This window comes from Cricetulus griseus, chromosome 2, assembly GCF_003668045.3.
Source record: "Cricetulus griseus strain 17A/GY chromosome 2, alternate assembly CriGri-PICRH-1.0, whole genome shotgun sequence".
NCBI lineage: Eukaryota > Metazoa > Chordata > Mammalia > Rodentia > Cricetidae > Cricetulus > Cricetulus griseus.
In genome coordinates, this window is record NC_048595.1 from 147030988 (window position 1) to 147046823 (window position 15836).

At 44.0% G+C, this 15836-nt stretch overlaps 1 protein-coding gene and 1 long non-coding RNA gene across 3 annotated transcripts in view; one reads left to right on the forward strand and one right to left on the reverse strand.

Annotated features, from left to right (window-relative positions):
* LOC103163400 lies at nt 1-12056 on the reverse strand. Of its 2 annotated transcripts, XR_004768301.1 has the most exons (5): nt 11919-12056; nt 10477-10605; nt 6038-6140; nt 826-914; nt 1-709 (listed from the first exon to the last, which is right to left on the reverse strand). It is a non-coding gene; the product is annotated as an uncharacterized LOC103163400 (long non-coding RNA). The 2 variants fall into 2 exon arrangements; XR_004768302.1 differs by lacking the exons at nt 1-709; nt 826-914; nt 11919-12056 and adding exons at nt 3165-3625; nt 11408-11689.
* Nucleotides 11781-15836, forward strand: part of Tram1 (translocation associated membrane protein 1) — a 26347-nt gene continuing 22291 nt past the window's right edge. Inside the window, exon 1 of the mRNA XM_027398836.2 lies at nt 11781-12070. Coding sequence (XP_027254637.1) covers nt 11948-12070 — 123 coding nt within the window. The 5' untranslated portion in view covers nt 11781-11947. The remainder of the gene's footprint in view (nt 12071-15836) is intronic.

A 15836-nucleotide genomic window follows, 5' to 3' on the forward strand; every position in this document is an offset into this window, starting at 1 on the left:
CTAAACAGCTGTGGGACCAGGCAGGACAGAAACTTCTGTCCAAAGTAGCCAGTACACCAAGAGACTCAGAAGAGATAATGGAGTGTTCAGAAATAAGGCATGTGGTCAGCCATTGCTACCAACAGCCTGAAGTGGAGAGAAAGAGGTCACTGAACTGAATAAGAGGAGAATGTGACAAGAGAATCATACTGGAAGCATGGTAAGAGAAGCGCACATGGAAGGAAAGTACATACCCCACTCTCTGACTTTTAGCCAGTGTCTTCCATTTAACTTCCAGTGTTATCCAGCTGGAGGCCAAGAGCCAGGGAGTCCCAGTAATGTAGTCTGCAGATATTTGTCTTTCACCACAGTGAAGGAAGTATGATGTCATGGAAATAGGAGTTGGCGTTTAAAATTATGGCCATTCCTCCTTGGCCCTTGCTTCATCATCCCTGTCCGCATATGCATACATATTTAGTATCCTTGCCCACTCTCATACCAGCCTGACAAAAACACTCCTACTTCCTCTCCACCTGTATTCAGGCAGGAAAGTGTGGCTACAGAAAAATTATGGAAATCTGCTTTGAGTTCACTTTAATTTCATATCAAAAAAATCTGGAGAGGGCCCAGCTGTCTGATTATGTTGCTCTAATCCACTCACTCTCCCATGAGTTTTCCAGTTCTCTTCCCAAATACCATCATCACATTGCCTCTGGTCTTAATGCTTTCCCTGAGAAAACAGAAACAACCAAGGGAAGATAACTACATCTTGACATTATGGTAACCCTCTAAGGTATGGGGCCAGCTCATCCTCATCGCCATAGGTGAGTGGCTGCATGTCATTACCTTTGACCTACTCAAGGCCTTTTTTCCTTGCAGTCACTTCAGAAGAATGCCATCTTGTAGGCCATTCCATTTGGATCCAGAATGTCATACTACATTATAAACAAAAAGAAAAGCAAAACCTTTCTTAGGCCCTCTTGAGCTTCTTGTTCACCTCCCTCCCCCCAAAAAAAACACCTCTTGAGTTCTTAAACTTGTGTTTCTGTCACTTCCATTCTCTCTGACCCCACTCTAGCCAGCCACGTGTTCTACTATTCCAGAGAAAACCATTATCTTGTTATCTGTTAGCTTGCTAACAGGAACAAGTTGTACATTCAAATTGATGATTTGGGCAAATTTTCATAAAAGGTATGGGCAAGGAGAAAGGAAGCCATATGGGATAATGCAAGGTCTGAGACTACAGACATGTGCAGAAGGGACAGAGGAAGAAATGCCAGAGAATCTCCTGACAGAAGCAAGCCTGGAGGCAGATGGCTGGCCACATCGCTGGAATCTTCAGTGTTTAACTGAGGTCAAGAGAAGCCCAGTGACTGACCATCTCTTGCAGTGTGGGACTCCTCCAGCCACTCTCCCAAGGATGGTTACAAATCCCTCAGCCACATCTCAGCCTGATCACCTTCTTGCCCTAGCCTCCTGCCTTTCCCAGTTGTCTGACCTGTATCATAGTCAGAAAGCTTTCCCTGCTGACTCTGCCCACTACTGATGTCATAAATGTTACCACCAATAAGTTAGATCTCCAACTCTATAACCAGTGTCCCAGATGGCCTAAACTGACACTCCATCTTACCAAACACAAAAGCCGCTTAAAGTCTTATGGCTAACCAGATGTGGTATGTTTAAGCAACTGAAGTCAAAGCAGCATGGATTATTTTCTCAAAAATAAAAGAGTGAAAAATAAAGACATTTCATGTTTGTATAACTGAGTATAGTGAGTTCCTATATTAGTGAATGGGAAGCCAAAGCAAGCACAGCCAAGACAGAAAGGGCAGAGAGAGGATTACCAGAACAGGTAAGGAGAGCATAGGTGCTCTTTACAAACAATAGAAGAGAGGAAGATAAGAGGTTTTATTCAGGAAACTCACTCTCTCTCTCTCTCTCTCTCTCTCTCTCTCTCTCTCTCTCTGTGTGTGTGTGTGTGTGTGTGTGTGTGTGTGTGTGTGTGTACGTTTTAGTTTGGGTTTCTATTGCTGTGAAGAGACACTATGACTATGGAAACTGTTATAGGGTTAACATTTAATGCTTACAGTTGCTGAGGTTTTAATCCATTATCATCATGTGGACACGGCAGTGTGCAGGCAGACATGGTGCTGGAGCTGAGAGTCCTACATCTTGATCAGCAAGCAACAGGAAGTGGACTATCTTTCTGGGCATGGCTTTGGCATATATGAAACCTCAAAGCCCACCTCCACAGTGACACACTTCCACCAACAAGACCACACCCCCTAATATTACCAATCCCCTTGGGGGCCATCTTCTTCCAAACCACCACATCCTTCTCCCTGACCCCCAAGGACTAGAGGCCATATCATAATGCAAAATGCACTCTGTTGAATTTCAAAAGTCCCCACGTTCTATAACAGTCTCAAACTTAAATGTCTAAAGTTCAAAGTCTCTTCTGAGCTTTGTCTAGTCTCTTAACTGTAATTCTCTCTAAAACAAAAATGAAAAACACAGACCACATGTTTCAAACATATAATGGCATAAGATGCACATTACCATTCCAAAACATAGGGAAGGGAACATAGTGAGGAAACACTGAACCAAAGCAAAACTGAAAACCAGCAGGGCAAACTCCAAACTCTGCATCCCCATGGCTGATGTAAAAATGCTCTTCAGATAGCCAACTCCTTTCAGCTTTGTTGACTGCAACACACTCTTTCTCTTGGGTTAGTTCCACTCCCTTTTAGCAGCTTTCCTTGACAGTATCCCATGGCTTTAGCTTCTCCAATATCTTGGGGTCTCCAAGGCAATTCAACTTCACAGCTTCACAAAATGGTCTCTCTAGTTCTTCATTCAGGGACACCCCTGGCACATGCCTGGCCTTGGTGGCTTTCTTTAGTCATAGAGGCAAATTGTATAACCCCTTTCTTCTAGACTTAATTCTAAAGCCAGAACCACGTGAACAAAGCTGCCAAGGACTGGAACATGGCCACCTTATTCAATTACATCTTCACCAGATTTCTGTTTTTCATGGTTTCCTTCATTGCCTAAGGTTGACTGTCCTGGAACTTGCTCTGTAGAACAGCCTGGCCTCAAAACTCAGAGATCCACCAGCCTCTGCCCTGGGAGTGCTGGGATTAAAGGCATGCACCACCACTGCCCATTTTTTATTCCATTTCTTAATCTGTTTATCTCTTTGAACACAGGCTTTAGCTCCATTCCACTTCCTAGTGCTCCTTTCCTCCTCAAATTTTACAGTTTGTAATTTACCCTGCTCAGCTTGCTCCATTTCATTATAAATCTTCATTACAGTGACCACTGATAACCATACCACTGATAACTATACTAGGCTATTTTGAGACTTCCTCTGCCAATGGAATTAATCCAAAACTCTTCACTTTAGCCTCAGGCAGACTCTTTGGACAAGGGCAAAAACCAGCCACATTCTTCACCAAATTATCACAAAAACAATCTCTCGGCCACATTCTAAAATTCTCCTTCTCTGAAACCTCTTGAGTCAGCATCCAACATTCAAATAACGCTTAGTGCCACTGTCTTCTATACTCCTATTACTATGGCCTTATTAAGTAGCACTTAAAGCATCTTACTGCTTTCCTAACCCAGAGTACCAAAGTCCTGATTCCTGAAAAAAAAAAAAAAAAAAAAAGGTCAGGCCTATCACAGCATACCCCAGTCACTGGTACCAACTTCTTAGTTAGAGTTTCAAATGCTGTGACCAAACACCATGATCAAAAAGCAAGTTGGGGAGGAAAGGGTTTATTTGGCTTTTGCTTCCATATTGCTGTTATTATTGAAGGAAGTCAGGTCAGGAACTCAAACAGGGCTTGTTTCTCATGGCTTGCTGTCTGCTTTCCTATAGAACCCAGAAACACCAGCCCAGAGATGGCACAACCCACCATGGGCTGGGGGAGGCCCCATTGGCCACTAATTGAGAAAATGCCTTACAGCTGGATGTCAGGGAGGCATTTCCTAAACTGAGGCTCCTTCCTCTCCGATGGCTCTAGCTTGTGTCAAGTTGACACACAAAATCAGTCAGTACAGTGTGTGGTGTGCGTGTGCGTGTGCGTGTGCGTGTAAGATGAAAGGAAACCATACAGGATAATACAGACAGACAGGCAGACAGACAGACAGACAGACAGACAGACAGACAATCACTGTCATCTTTAAGAGACTAGGGATCATCAAGGAGACACATCTCCAAGTATATCTTTGAGGGAGTTTTCAGAGAAGTTTAACTGAGGGAAGACCTACCTTGAATGTGGGAGGCACCATTCCATGGGGCTGGGATCCCAAACGAAATAATAGGGGTAAGAAGGAAGCCAGGGGAGTACCAGCATTCATCTCTCTCTGCTGATTGCTTGCAGATATGATATGACCACCACAGCCATACCTTCCTTGCTATGATGGACTCTGTCTTCTCAAACTGTGTGCCAAAATAATTCCTTCCCTTCACTTGCTTTTCTCAAGTATTTTACCACAGCAATAATAAAACTCAAAAGCTACAGAAAACCTGCCCAGAAGTAAGGCTGTGTCTGTGACTGCTTGACTATATGGTTTGTAAGTATTTTTGACTGGTTTGTGAGAAGTAATTATAAATAAGAATATGGACCTATGGTTCTCAAACCCCTTGGGGGTCAAATGACACTTTCATGGGGCTCACATATCAGATATCCTGCATATAAGATGCTTACATAGCAATTCATAACAGTAGCAAAATTACAGTTAAGAAGTAACGATGAAAATAATTTTATGGTTGGGGGTCACACGGCATGAGGAATACATTAAAGGATCACAGCTCTAGGAAGGTTGAGAACCACTGCTAGAGTGTTATAAGCAAAGTTGAATGGGTATGTTGATGGGAGTGTGGGAGAGTAGGTCAGAATGCCAATAGAAAATTTAAGCAGTGCAATTCTGGCTCATAAGGCTTCAGGAAGTAACAAGGACTTTATTGGAAACTGGACTAGAGGCTATTCTTGGCATTCTGGCAAGGAATATGACTGCATCCTGCCTGTGTCCTGAGGACTCAAATGAGACTGAATTCAAGTGGTCAGCTCTGAGACTGTATACACGCAGCTAACATTATACAGATCAAGCAAGTTACATTTATGTATTTAGGAATATGTACATGTATACATGTAACAGCAAAGGAAAAAGAGGCCATGAATTTAAGAGACAGAGCAAAAGAATACATAGGAGATCTTGGAGGGAGGAAAGAGAATAGAGGAAATTAAGTGATATAATTTTTTTAAAAATTATTAAAAAGGTAATGAACTAATTTGTTTGGCAGAAGAAATTCCAAGACAGCATAGAACTCAGGCTATGATATGGTTGTGGCCTGCTGCTTTAAAAAAATATTTTTAATTATATGTATTGCGGTAGGGTGTATATGCCAGTATATGCATTTGAACAAAGGTGCCTAACAAGGCAAAAGGCAAAGTTAGAGGTGGCTAGAAGCTGCCTGCTGTGGGTGATGGTAGGTGGTCTCAGCCATTTCTCCAGCCCATTTCACTGCTTTTATTCGCATTTTCTATAAGAGAGAGCAGCAAGTAGACCCAGAAGTGGCAGGTGGGGGGGGGAATAGTGGAGTACAATCTGGCAAGAAAAGGAGGAGTATCTTGGTTACTTTTCTATTGTCCTGATTAAACACCATGACCAAGACAACTTTTAAAAGAATGTGTTTAATCTAAGTTTATACTTTCAAAGGGTTAGAGTCCACCATGGCCTGGAGGCTGCGACAGCTGAAATCTTAGATCTTGATCAGAAGTAGGAGACAGAGAATGAATCACTGGGAATGATGGCACATGTCTTCTGAAACCCCAACCCTGTCCACTGTGACATATCTCCTCCAACAAGGCCATACCTCTAACCCTTCCAAAACAGTTCCAACAAATGGGGACCAAGTATTAATCCACCACAAGGAGAAGCAACAAGTTCCAAGTTACACACAGGTAGGTGCCAGGAAAGGAGCTATAATGGCTAGGATGCTGCTGGGACTAATAATCTCAGTTGTCTATTTGATGAGATCTGGGCTCACCTGAGAGACTGAGCATGCCTTGGTGGGAGTTATCTTGATTAGGTTAATTGTGGGAAGACCCACCCACTGTGGGTAGCACCATTCCCTGGGTCAGGATCCTGAACTGTGTGAAAAAAAAGAAAAGTGAGTTGAACACAGGCATTAAACTTTCTCTGCTTCTTGACTATGGATATTTTTTTTTTTTTTTTTTTTTTTTTTTTTTTTTTTTTTTTTTTTTTTTTTTTTTGTGTGTGTGTGTGTGTTTGATTTTGCTCTTTTGTTTTGTTTTGTTTTGTTTTTCGAGACAGGGTTCCTCTGTGTAGCTTTGGAGCCTATCCTGGCACTCACTCTGGAGACCAGGTTGGCCTTGAACTCACAGAGATCCAAGTGCTGGGATTAAAGGCACCAACGCCCGGCTTGATTTTGCTTTTTTGAGACAGGGTTTCTCTGTGTAATGGTCCTGGCTGTACTGGCTGTCTGGAACTCACTATGTGAACCAGGCTGCCCTCAAACTCACAGAGATCCACCTGCTTCTGCCTCCCAAGTGCTGGACTAAAGGTGTGTACCACCATCACCCAGTGACTGGATGTTTGTAAGCAGCTTCAAGCTCCTGCTACTGTGATTTCCCCATCAAGACAGACTGCGACCTCAAACTGCAAGACAAAAACTCTTCCTTCCTTAAGGTGCTTTTGTCAGAGTAGTTTATCATAGCAACAACAACAACAACAACAGCACACACACACACACACACACACACTCAAAAAAAAAAAAAAAAAGCAAGTGAGACATGTGCCCTGGAGCAGGACCACCCTTGGAAGCTCTAAACTGTAAAAATGCTCATTAATTTGAAAGGAAAGAGACCGGGAAAAAAACTGCTAAAGGAGTCCCTGCTTGAAAACAAGCACACAGAGAAATGTTTTCTAAGTTCAGTCACCAAGGTGTAAGGAGTCCAGTAATACTATAGTAGAGCACGGCTTAACTGGCAAAGGAACTTTGGCAGCATAGTCACAGGGTGCTACTTTTGCAATTGTGCAAAATTCAAGAATTACAGGGTCATAAGGGCTTGCATTAAGGTTCCAACAAGTGGCCAAGGACAGGCAATGTGTGGCCAGCTTGGATTTCCTGCCAGGACTCCTTGAGAGGCCATTGTCTGAAGCTATGAAGATAAAACTTAAGGTATAATGGAAACACTGGGGTATAGGAGGTATCTGGATTGTAGATTCCTGAGGAAAGCTGCAGGCATGGAGGGAAGGTGGTCTATGAGGGAAGTCACAAGTGTGAAAGACAGAAGAGCTGAAGTTTGTGGCTATATGTATTAGTGCTTCTATTGCTGAGATGAAACCCCAAGAACAAGTTAGTGAGGAAAGGGTTTATTTGGCTTACATTTTCACATTATAGCCCATCAATGAAGGAAGCCAAAGATCCTGGAGGCAGGAGCTGGTGCAGTGGCCATGGAGGGGTGCTGCTTACTGGCTTGCTCCCCATGGTTTGCTTGGCCTGCTTTCTTATAGGATCCAGGACCACCAGCCCAGGGATGGCACCACCCACAATGGACTGGATCCTCCCACATCAATCACTAATGAAGAAAATGTCATATATGCTTACATACATCCTGATCTTGTAGAAGCATGTTCTTAATCGAAGTTCGCTCCTTTGTGTGACTATAGCTTGTATCAAGTTGATACAAAACTACACAGCATACCACCCAAGCCCCCTGGAGCATAGATGATGCCTTCACCCAGCCCCAGATGCCAAACAGAGACCTGAAGGATTTCACATTTACTCGGCTGAGTTTTGGTCTTTCTTTGGTCTGATCTTTCCTTACTACACCCCTATTCTCCCTTTAGAAACTGGAAGGTTTGTCCTATGCCACTGTACTTTGAAGTATGTGCCTAATGTTTTTATAGGGGCTCACATTTAAGAAATTGCCTTGAGTCTTAAAAGACTTTGAATTTTGAGCTTTAACACAATGCTAGGAATGGTAAGGATATGGGGATTCCCTATAGTTGAACTAAATGTATTTTGCACTGTGAGATGGCCATGAGCCTTTGAAGACCAATGGGAGGCTATTAATTAAAGGCAATGTGTTTGGGCAGTTAATTGACAAAGGGTCAATCTTCATTATTGCCTTGAGTGCATTTGAAATCACCCAGGAGACATATCTTTGAGTTTGCTTTTGAGGGAGTTTCCAGAGATTTTAACTAAGAAGGGAAGACTCGTCCTGTGGGCAGGGGATCTCAGAATGAATGAAGGAGGCAAGGGGGCAACTGTCTTAGTTACTTTTGTGTTGCTATCATAAAACACTATGACCAAGGCAACATATAAAGGAAGAGTTTATTTGGGCTTATGGTTCCAGATTGGTAAGAGTCCATCACTGCCAGGACATGTGGCAGCAGGCAGCAGGCATGGTGGCAGGAGCAGGAAGTTGAGAGATCACATCTTTACCCTAAGTACAGAGACAGAACCAAAAGTAGGTGATTCTCTATACCCTCAGAGCCTGTTGCCAGTGGTACCCGTCCTCCAGGAAGGCTGTATCTCCTAAACCTATTCAAATAGCACCTCCAATTGAGGACTAAGTGTTCAAATGTCTGAGCCTCTGGGGGCCATTTCTCATTCAAATCAACTGAGAGCATCTCTCTGCCTCCTGGCTGCTAATGCAGTGTGACCAGTGGCCTCACATTCCCACCCATGACTTCCTCACCATGATGGACTGCATCCTCTACACCAGGAACAAGAACAAGCCCTTTTCCCTCATGTTGCCTTGGCCACGCATTATGTGACATAACAAGAAGAGCAGCACACTTGCTTATATTATAACTCCATTCCAGGTATGAACTCTAAGAAGGAAGACTAAGTCTGTCTTACTCACAGACTGGTACTCAAGACTTGACTGATGATCACAAGGTGCTTCTTTCACGGGGCCTAAGATTAGTATGTTAGTAGACTATATACGTCAAGTCATTCTGATATTTGACTCTTAGGTAAAGTGTCTTCAAGTTTCATTCTAGTCCATGTAAAGCCTGCTTTTAATAAAAACTGAGTTTCAGTAAATTTCCATTAAATCTTGAAGGCCACGTGTGGTGTGCATGCCTTTTATCCCAGCACTCAGGAGGCAGAAGCAGGCAAATGTCTGGGCACCCACAACAGCATAACTGAGTTGCTGTCTAAAAGCAAATTCACGTGACAATATAGTGCCAAGCCTTAAAAGATGCAATGAAATGATTCCACAGTCCTTTGCAACACCGGCCTGGTGGGAGGGCAGATTTTTTTAATCAGAATATAGCATGCCACTTCATAAAATGGGTATCCTAATCAGCTTTCTGTCATTGTGACAAATATCTGGCATAGACAACTTAATCTCCATTCCATTTTCAGAGGTTGCGGTCCATGGTTGCTTGGCCCTATCTTGTCTGCCTCAGGGTGATGTGGGACATCGGGGATGGGGTGGAGCAAAGCTGCTTGTCTCAGGAGAGAAAAGGACAGGGAGTGACCGAGACCTGGAGGGAAAGGAAGCCAGGGACTTAAGAAGGGCAGCCCCCATACTCTTTTCCCAGTCAGGCATGGTGGTTCCTGCCTACAATCAGCATTCAGGAGGATGAGGCAGGGAGACTGCAGTGACTTTGAGGCCAACTTGAGTTAAAGAGTGAGACCCAATCTAAAATACAGATCAAAAGCCACAAAAATAGGAACATACTTCCTCCAACTGGGCCTCTCCTCCCAGAGTTTGTATTGATCCTAATAGTCCCACCAGCTCAGGGGGAAACTTTTAGCACATAGTTTTGGGGAGCATTTAACATCAACACCAGAACATTAGTAATCAGCACAAGGTTTCTGCATAAAGTTGCAGTGACAGTTGTGCAATTCTGTAAATATATTATAAACCAACCATATTATACACACCAAATAAGTGACCTCTATAATTTTTATATCCAAGCTCCTTTAGAATACAGCTGATTCGTAAGATAAGGTTGGTTAGGTCAGCCACGAAATCCATGAAGGTTTCAAAAGTGTCACTCATCAGCTAGACTTGAAGGAACCACAAACTCTGCTAAGCAGAAAAGACATGCAAATGTTCCAAAGACAGAGGCTGACACAAGGGCAGAAAGGAAGCGTGTCATTGCTTCTTAGCATGAGTATTCAGCAATGCAGGTAAAAGAGACAGGGGTGAGAGGGTGCTGAAGGACAAGACCCAGCCTGTTTGGGTAGGCAGCATCAGTCATGAAGGGGTGTTTAGTCAGGCTGGCTTTCCATGAGGAAAGGGGAAAACAGTGAAGAATAATGCTTTTTCAGAGAACATTCTAGAGGGGAACATTGAAAGGTGGGGATGGCTGGAGGGAAGTGAAACTCGTGATTTAACCAGAAAGGAAGATAATAATAACTAAGTCTAATGGCCTCTCTGCTAAGCACCTTGCTTTATTGCTAATGTGAGCACTACCACCCTCCCAACATACTAAACTCACCTGGTTTGCTTCCTCTACTGTCTTGAGGAGATGCAGCTTGCTCATGTCCTAGTCCCCTTGTTTTTCTCCTGGAACTTCAGCTCCATTTAACATGTTTCACTTTCAAATTCTTTTTTAAAGATCCTCCCTCTGCACAAGAACGAAAACCCAAAAGAATAGGTTAATTTGAAATTTTCCTTGAGTTCCTGGTACTGGGGGGACTCCCATTCCATACTTTTTGAGTAAAGAGATGCATAAATAAGGAAATTGGGTCTCACAGAAGTAACTTGTCTAAAAATGCAGATAATAAGTTGAGCATTATTCAATAACCACCTTTTAAAACCACCATGATTACTCCAGAGATTTAATATTCCCGGGTAGGTCCCCTTCTGGGATTTAGGAGAGTGGCAATGGGGATGGGAGGCTGAATTGCTTTGGTTTGGTGCTGGAATGGATATCGAAAGATAATAAAAAGATGTGACATACGCTGATTTGGGCTTCTAGATTGGGCAAGTAGTGCAACCTTTCAGGAAAAATAAAGATCCCGGGCTCAGCACAAGTAGGAAAGAGGTGTGGCAAGGGATCTTCTTTCACAATTTCCTAAATAGCGATAATACGATGTAACAAGTAATCCCAGTGGAGAGGGGGAGTCTGGAGGAAAAATTACAAAAGAACTGAGGCAAGCAAGAATTTAAACCCAGTCCTTTTTTTTTTTTTTTTTTTTTTTTTTTTTTTAACTGCGAAACAATCTGTTGCTATGTAGCCCTGGATGGTATTAAATTCACAGCACTTCTGCCTCAGCCTCCCAAACCAAGGGATTACTGGAGTCAGCCACAATCCCTGGCTCGGCCGCTGCAACGTTTGAAGTCAGATGCTCAAACTATCGAAAACCCCTTTAAATAGGCAGGCTACTTCTTTTTTCCAGATTTTCTGGACGGTGACTGTCGCTTACACAACTGCCCATCAGTGTGGAAGAACGCGGTAGCACCAAGGCCAGGACGGGCCAGGAAGGCGCGAAGGCACCGGGCAGCCGTGCACACTCTGAAGCACGCGACCACAGGCACCATTCCCAGGGAGCTCGCGCCCCAAACGACTCCCAACTCCCGGCCCGGCGCGAAGCCTCGGTGCGCCAGCCGTGTCCTGCGGCCTCCAGCCCACAGGGGGCGCTGTGAGACGCCAGGCGCGGCCAGGGCGCGAGCGCGCGGTCCCTCCCCTGTGCGCATGCTCGCCTCGGTTGCGGGCTCTTTTTTTTTTTTTTTTTTTCCCCTCTCTCTCTTTTTTTTTTTTTTTTTTTTTTTTTTTTTCGGGGCCGCCCGGCGGCTGCGTACTGGCTGTGGGATGGGAAGTGAAGCCCCAGCGAGCGGCTGCGGCGGGGCTGTGCGGAGCAGCCAGCGGGAGGCGGCGGCGGCAGCGGCAGCGCGGCGGTGAGCAGCCCAGAGCGCGGGACCGGGCGGAGGGAGCACCTGCAGGCACAGGCGGCGGAGGCTCCACCATGGCGATTCGCAAGAAGAGCAACAAGAACCCGCCGCTGCTGAGCCATGAATTCGTGCTGCAGAATCACGCGGACATCGTCTCCTGCCTGGCGATGCTCTTCCTGCTGGGGCTCATGTTCGAGGTGAGCCCTCCTCCGTCCCGGTTCTCGGCTCCCCCCCGATCCCCGGCCGAGGCAGGCGACCCCAGAAGAGCCGGCCGGCGCTGCGCAGCCCCCCGCGGCCCTGCGGCCCCGGCTCGGCCCGCCGCCCCCTCCCGCGCCGCGCAGTTCCTGCTTCCCGCGAAGGGTTACGTGGCAGCCGGCGAGGGGCCGGCGGGGGCGGCGGGCGCGGTCGTGGCGCTGGCCCTGCGCGGTGGGCGGACCCGGGGCCAGGGCAGCAGGGCCGGGTGACTGGCGGGGACCCCCCGACCCACCCCGGCGGCTGCCGCCTGCGTGGAGGGCGGGGACGGGGTGTCCTCACCCGTGGCCCCTCGCCCTGCCGATGGCCAGTCACCCAACTTTGTGCCTTGGCTCTCCGTTCCCGGAGGATCGGGTCTGATCCCGACCGAGGCTCGCAACAGCTGTGTTGAGGAGTTGAGCGATTTCGTTTCTTGAAGCAGAGGCGATGAGCCTGTCAGGAATGTGTAAATTCTCTTCCCACAGATCTGAGTGTTTTGATGACTTATTTAACAGCTGTTGAATGTGGGTAATGAAGTTTGCAAGGTGAACCTGTAACATCCTACGGGTTTTTTCCACCCTCCTCAGTACATCCGCCCACTCCCTCCCCCCTTCTAATTTTTTTATCTGTAAGCCTCTGACTCTCATTAAATGTATTGATGATTACCATTTTGTCTCCTCTCCCCTTGGCGTGTAACCTAGTGAGGATATTTTATTACACATTTTTACTAGTTTTTTTTTCTGTTGTCGAGAATAGAGCTCTAAAGATTTGAGTGTAAGCAAGAAACTAATGGAATGAGACAGCCGGTGATGAAAGGTGAATACGGTTTTGGTTTTTTGTTAGCCCATGGTGGGGGGGGGTGCTATGTTATAGATAACTTTCTATGTTATGTTTACCTCTCTTCTAATAGACTTTTCTGAATCTCCATATGGTACTACATATTCCTGATAGTGTCACATGCAGTTGTAGCCACTACTAAGGAGGTGGCAGAGTGAAGGGAAAGTAGAACTAACTTTGTCAAAAAGCTTACTCAGCAACCCAAATCTGAGACTTAATTTATCTCCCCTTAACAAACGAAATAGAAATCACTTGCACAGGCCACATAGCTGTTGTTGAAGAGTCAATCAGATAATTTGGCTTGTAGAAGTCTGACAATATTATATGATTGGGCGGTGTTTAAAATGTAGGGTTTGGTGTGTGGCCCTGTGGTAAAATGGTGCAGGGTTAGACAAGAGCTCTGTGCTTGGCCTGAACCCCCGGTCTCTAGTGCATGCTTGTTTCTGATGTGTCAGAAGCGTGGTCCTGGGCTCAATTATCAGCAACACACACAATATTAAATATTTGTAATCTCTGAATTTATGACCTTTTATCCTGCTAAAATATTAAAATAGTTGGTAGATGCTTATCAAGAGTCCAACGCAGGAGAATTGTGAATTCAAATCCAGTGTGGACTACATAGTGAATTCCAATTCCCTCCCTGTCTTAAAAATAATAGTAAAGTAATAAAAATAAAATGCAATCATTTTATATGCACAGTATACACAACAGTTTTTTTATGACTGGCCATCTCCAACTTCTGATGGTAACAGTTCCTGACTTAAGAGGCATAATTTAGGGATATGATAATCCTTACAGCTTATTTGCAGTTCTTTAAGTAAAGTGAAATATAAACCGGAAATTTGGACACTTAGAAATACCACAACCTCTGTTTTTATGCATTTGTATTCTGCTTTGTATTCTTTTGCCACATTTTCTAAGGAAATTCACTATTATGTTAATAGTTTTTGTTTGTTTTTTGTTCTTTTTGAGACAAGGTTTCTGTGTAAAAGTCCTGGCTGTCCTGGAACTCACTCTGTAGACCAGGCTGGCCTTGACCTCAAAAAAAAAACACCTGCCTCTGCCTCCCAAGTGCTGGGATTAAAAGTCTTAACACTAAGTGGATTGTTTTCATGCTAAATAGAAGCTTTTAAAGTCACTCCCAAAAGGAGTGAATGTTAAAATGGTAAACAGAACAGAGCAGTTTGTACAAGTCATTCATTTTCTTTAACCATATGTTAAAGATGTAAGTTTTGAAGACACATTTATTTATGCACAGGAGAAATTGACTGGCTGGTTTTTTGCTGTTTGACTTAGAAGTACAGTGTGTATGCTGAAACATAGAGATGCTGTTGTTTTGCAGAATTGTTACATCTTTTGTGGAAGAATAGTGACGAAATATTAGGGGATTTATGGTGAAACCAAGAAGAACTAACATGGTGTGTTACTAGCCAGACAGAAAAGTTCATGGGAATACTCTACAAGTCTGCATTCTGCAGCTAATTCAAGTTGGGGAAAAGCAGAATTAAATTAACTAATATGTATAGTGCCTCACTCAATGTTTGACTTATAAGAAACTAGCTATGGTTATTCTTTGGAAATTCATCCAGGTTGGGAAAACATATGACAGTAAAAACAGTTCTCTCTCTCTCTCTCTCTCTCTCTCTCTCTCTCTCTCTCTCTCTCGATTAAGGAAGAAGTAATCTGAGGGAAATGTTTGATTATAGAAACTTTTATACAAATCTTGTAAATTATGTTTTTACAGCCGGTATCTATCTACAGAATGCAAATTCTATTAGAGATTTTATATTTAGAGTAGGAAAAATAGAACAGTAAAAAAGCTGTAAGGATTCTTTGGACACTTCCTAGAAAGGATACTATGGAAGACTAAAGGGGTTTACAGAATCAGTTTGAAAGGAGTGACCTTGCAGTTCGGGTGGGGGGGGTCAAGGATATGTAGGCAGTTTGGCTGTTTATATCTGATAGGTTTTCGGATATTGAATCTTTGTAGCACAGCATGTGTAGAAATGAGAGGACAACTTTATGGGGATTAGGGCTCTCCTTCTGTCTCCCATACAGGTTCTAGGGATTAAATTCAGGTCATCAAGGATGGCAGCAGGTCCCTTTATCCACTGACCCACAATTTATTACTATTTGGTTTTAGTTTTCATTTTAAATATTTTATGTCTATGAACGTTTTGCCTTCATGTATGTTTGTGTACCACATGTGTACCTGGTGCTCTTGGAGACCAGAAGAGGGTGTCAGATCCCCAGGAATTGGAGTTATTTGTGAGTTGTGTGGGTGCTGGAAATACAGCAAATATTATCAACCACTAAGCCATCTATACAATCCCACAAGTTTTATTTAATTATGTATTTCAGTTTAGTTGTTTGTCACTCCCCCTCCCCCGAGACAGTGTTTTCTCTTGTAGCCCTGGCTGTCCTGGAACTCTCTCTGTAGACCAAGCTGACCTCAAACTCAGAGATCTGCCTGTTTCTGCCTCCTAGTGCTGAGTTAAATGTATGCACCACCACACCCAGACAAGTTTTATTTTTAAATGTAGCTTGTTTTCATGATGATATTTCCCCCTGTCTTTTAAACAATAATTTTATATAAACTGATGGGAGAAGTAGAATTTGATAGTCAGAAATTCACATGCCTTTTGGGAATGCAGTGTATACAGTAATCATGCCTACCTCTAACAGTACAGAATACTTCTCATCTTTTTTTTATTTTGTTTTGGGTTTTTTTGTTGTTGTTTTTTTTTGTTGTTGTTTTTGTTTTTCAAGACAGAGTTTCTCTGTGTAGCTTTGGAGCCTATCCTGGCCCTTGCTCTGTAGAGCAGGCTGGCCTCGAACTCACAGAGATCTGCCTGCTTCTGCCTCCCAAGTGCTGGGATTAAAGCCCAGCCATAC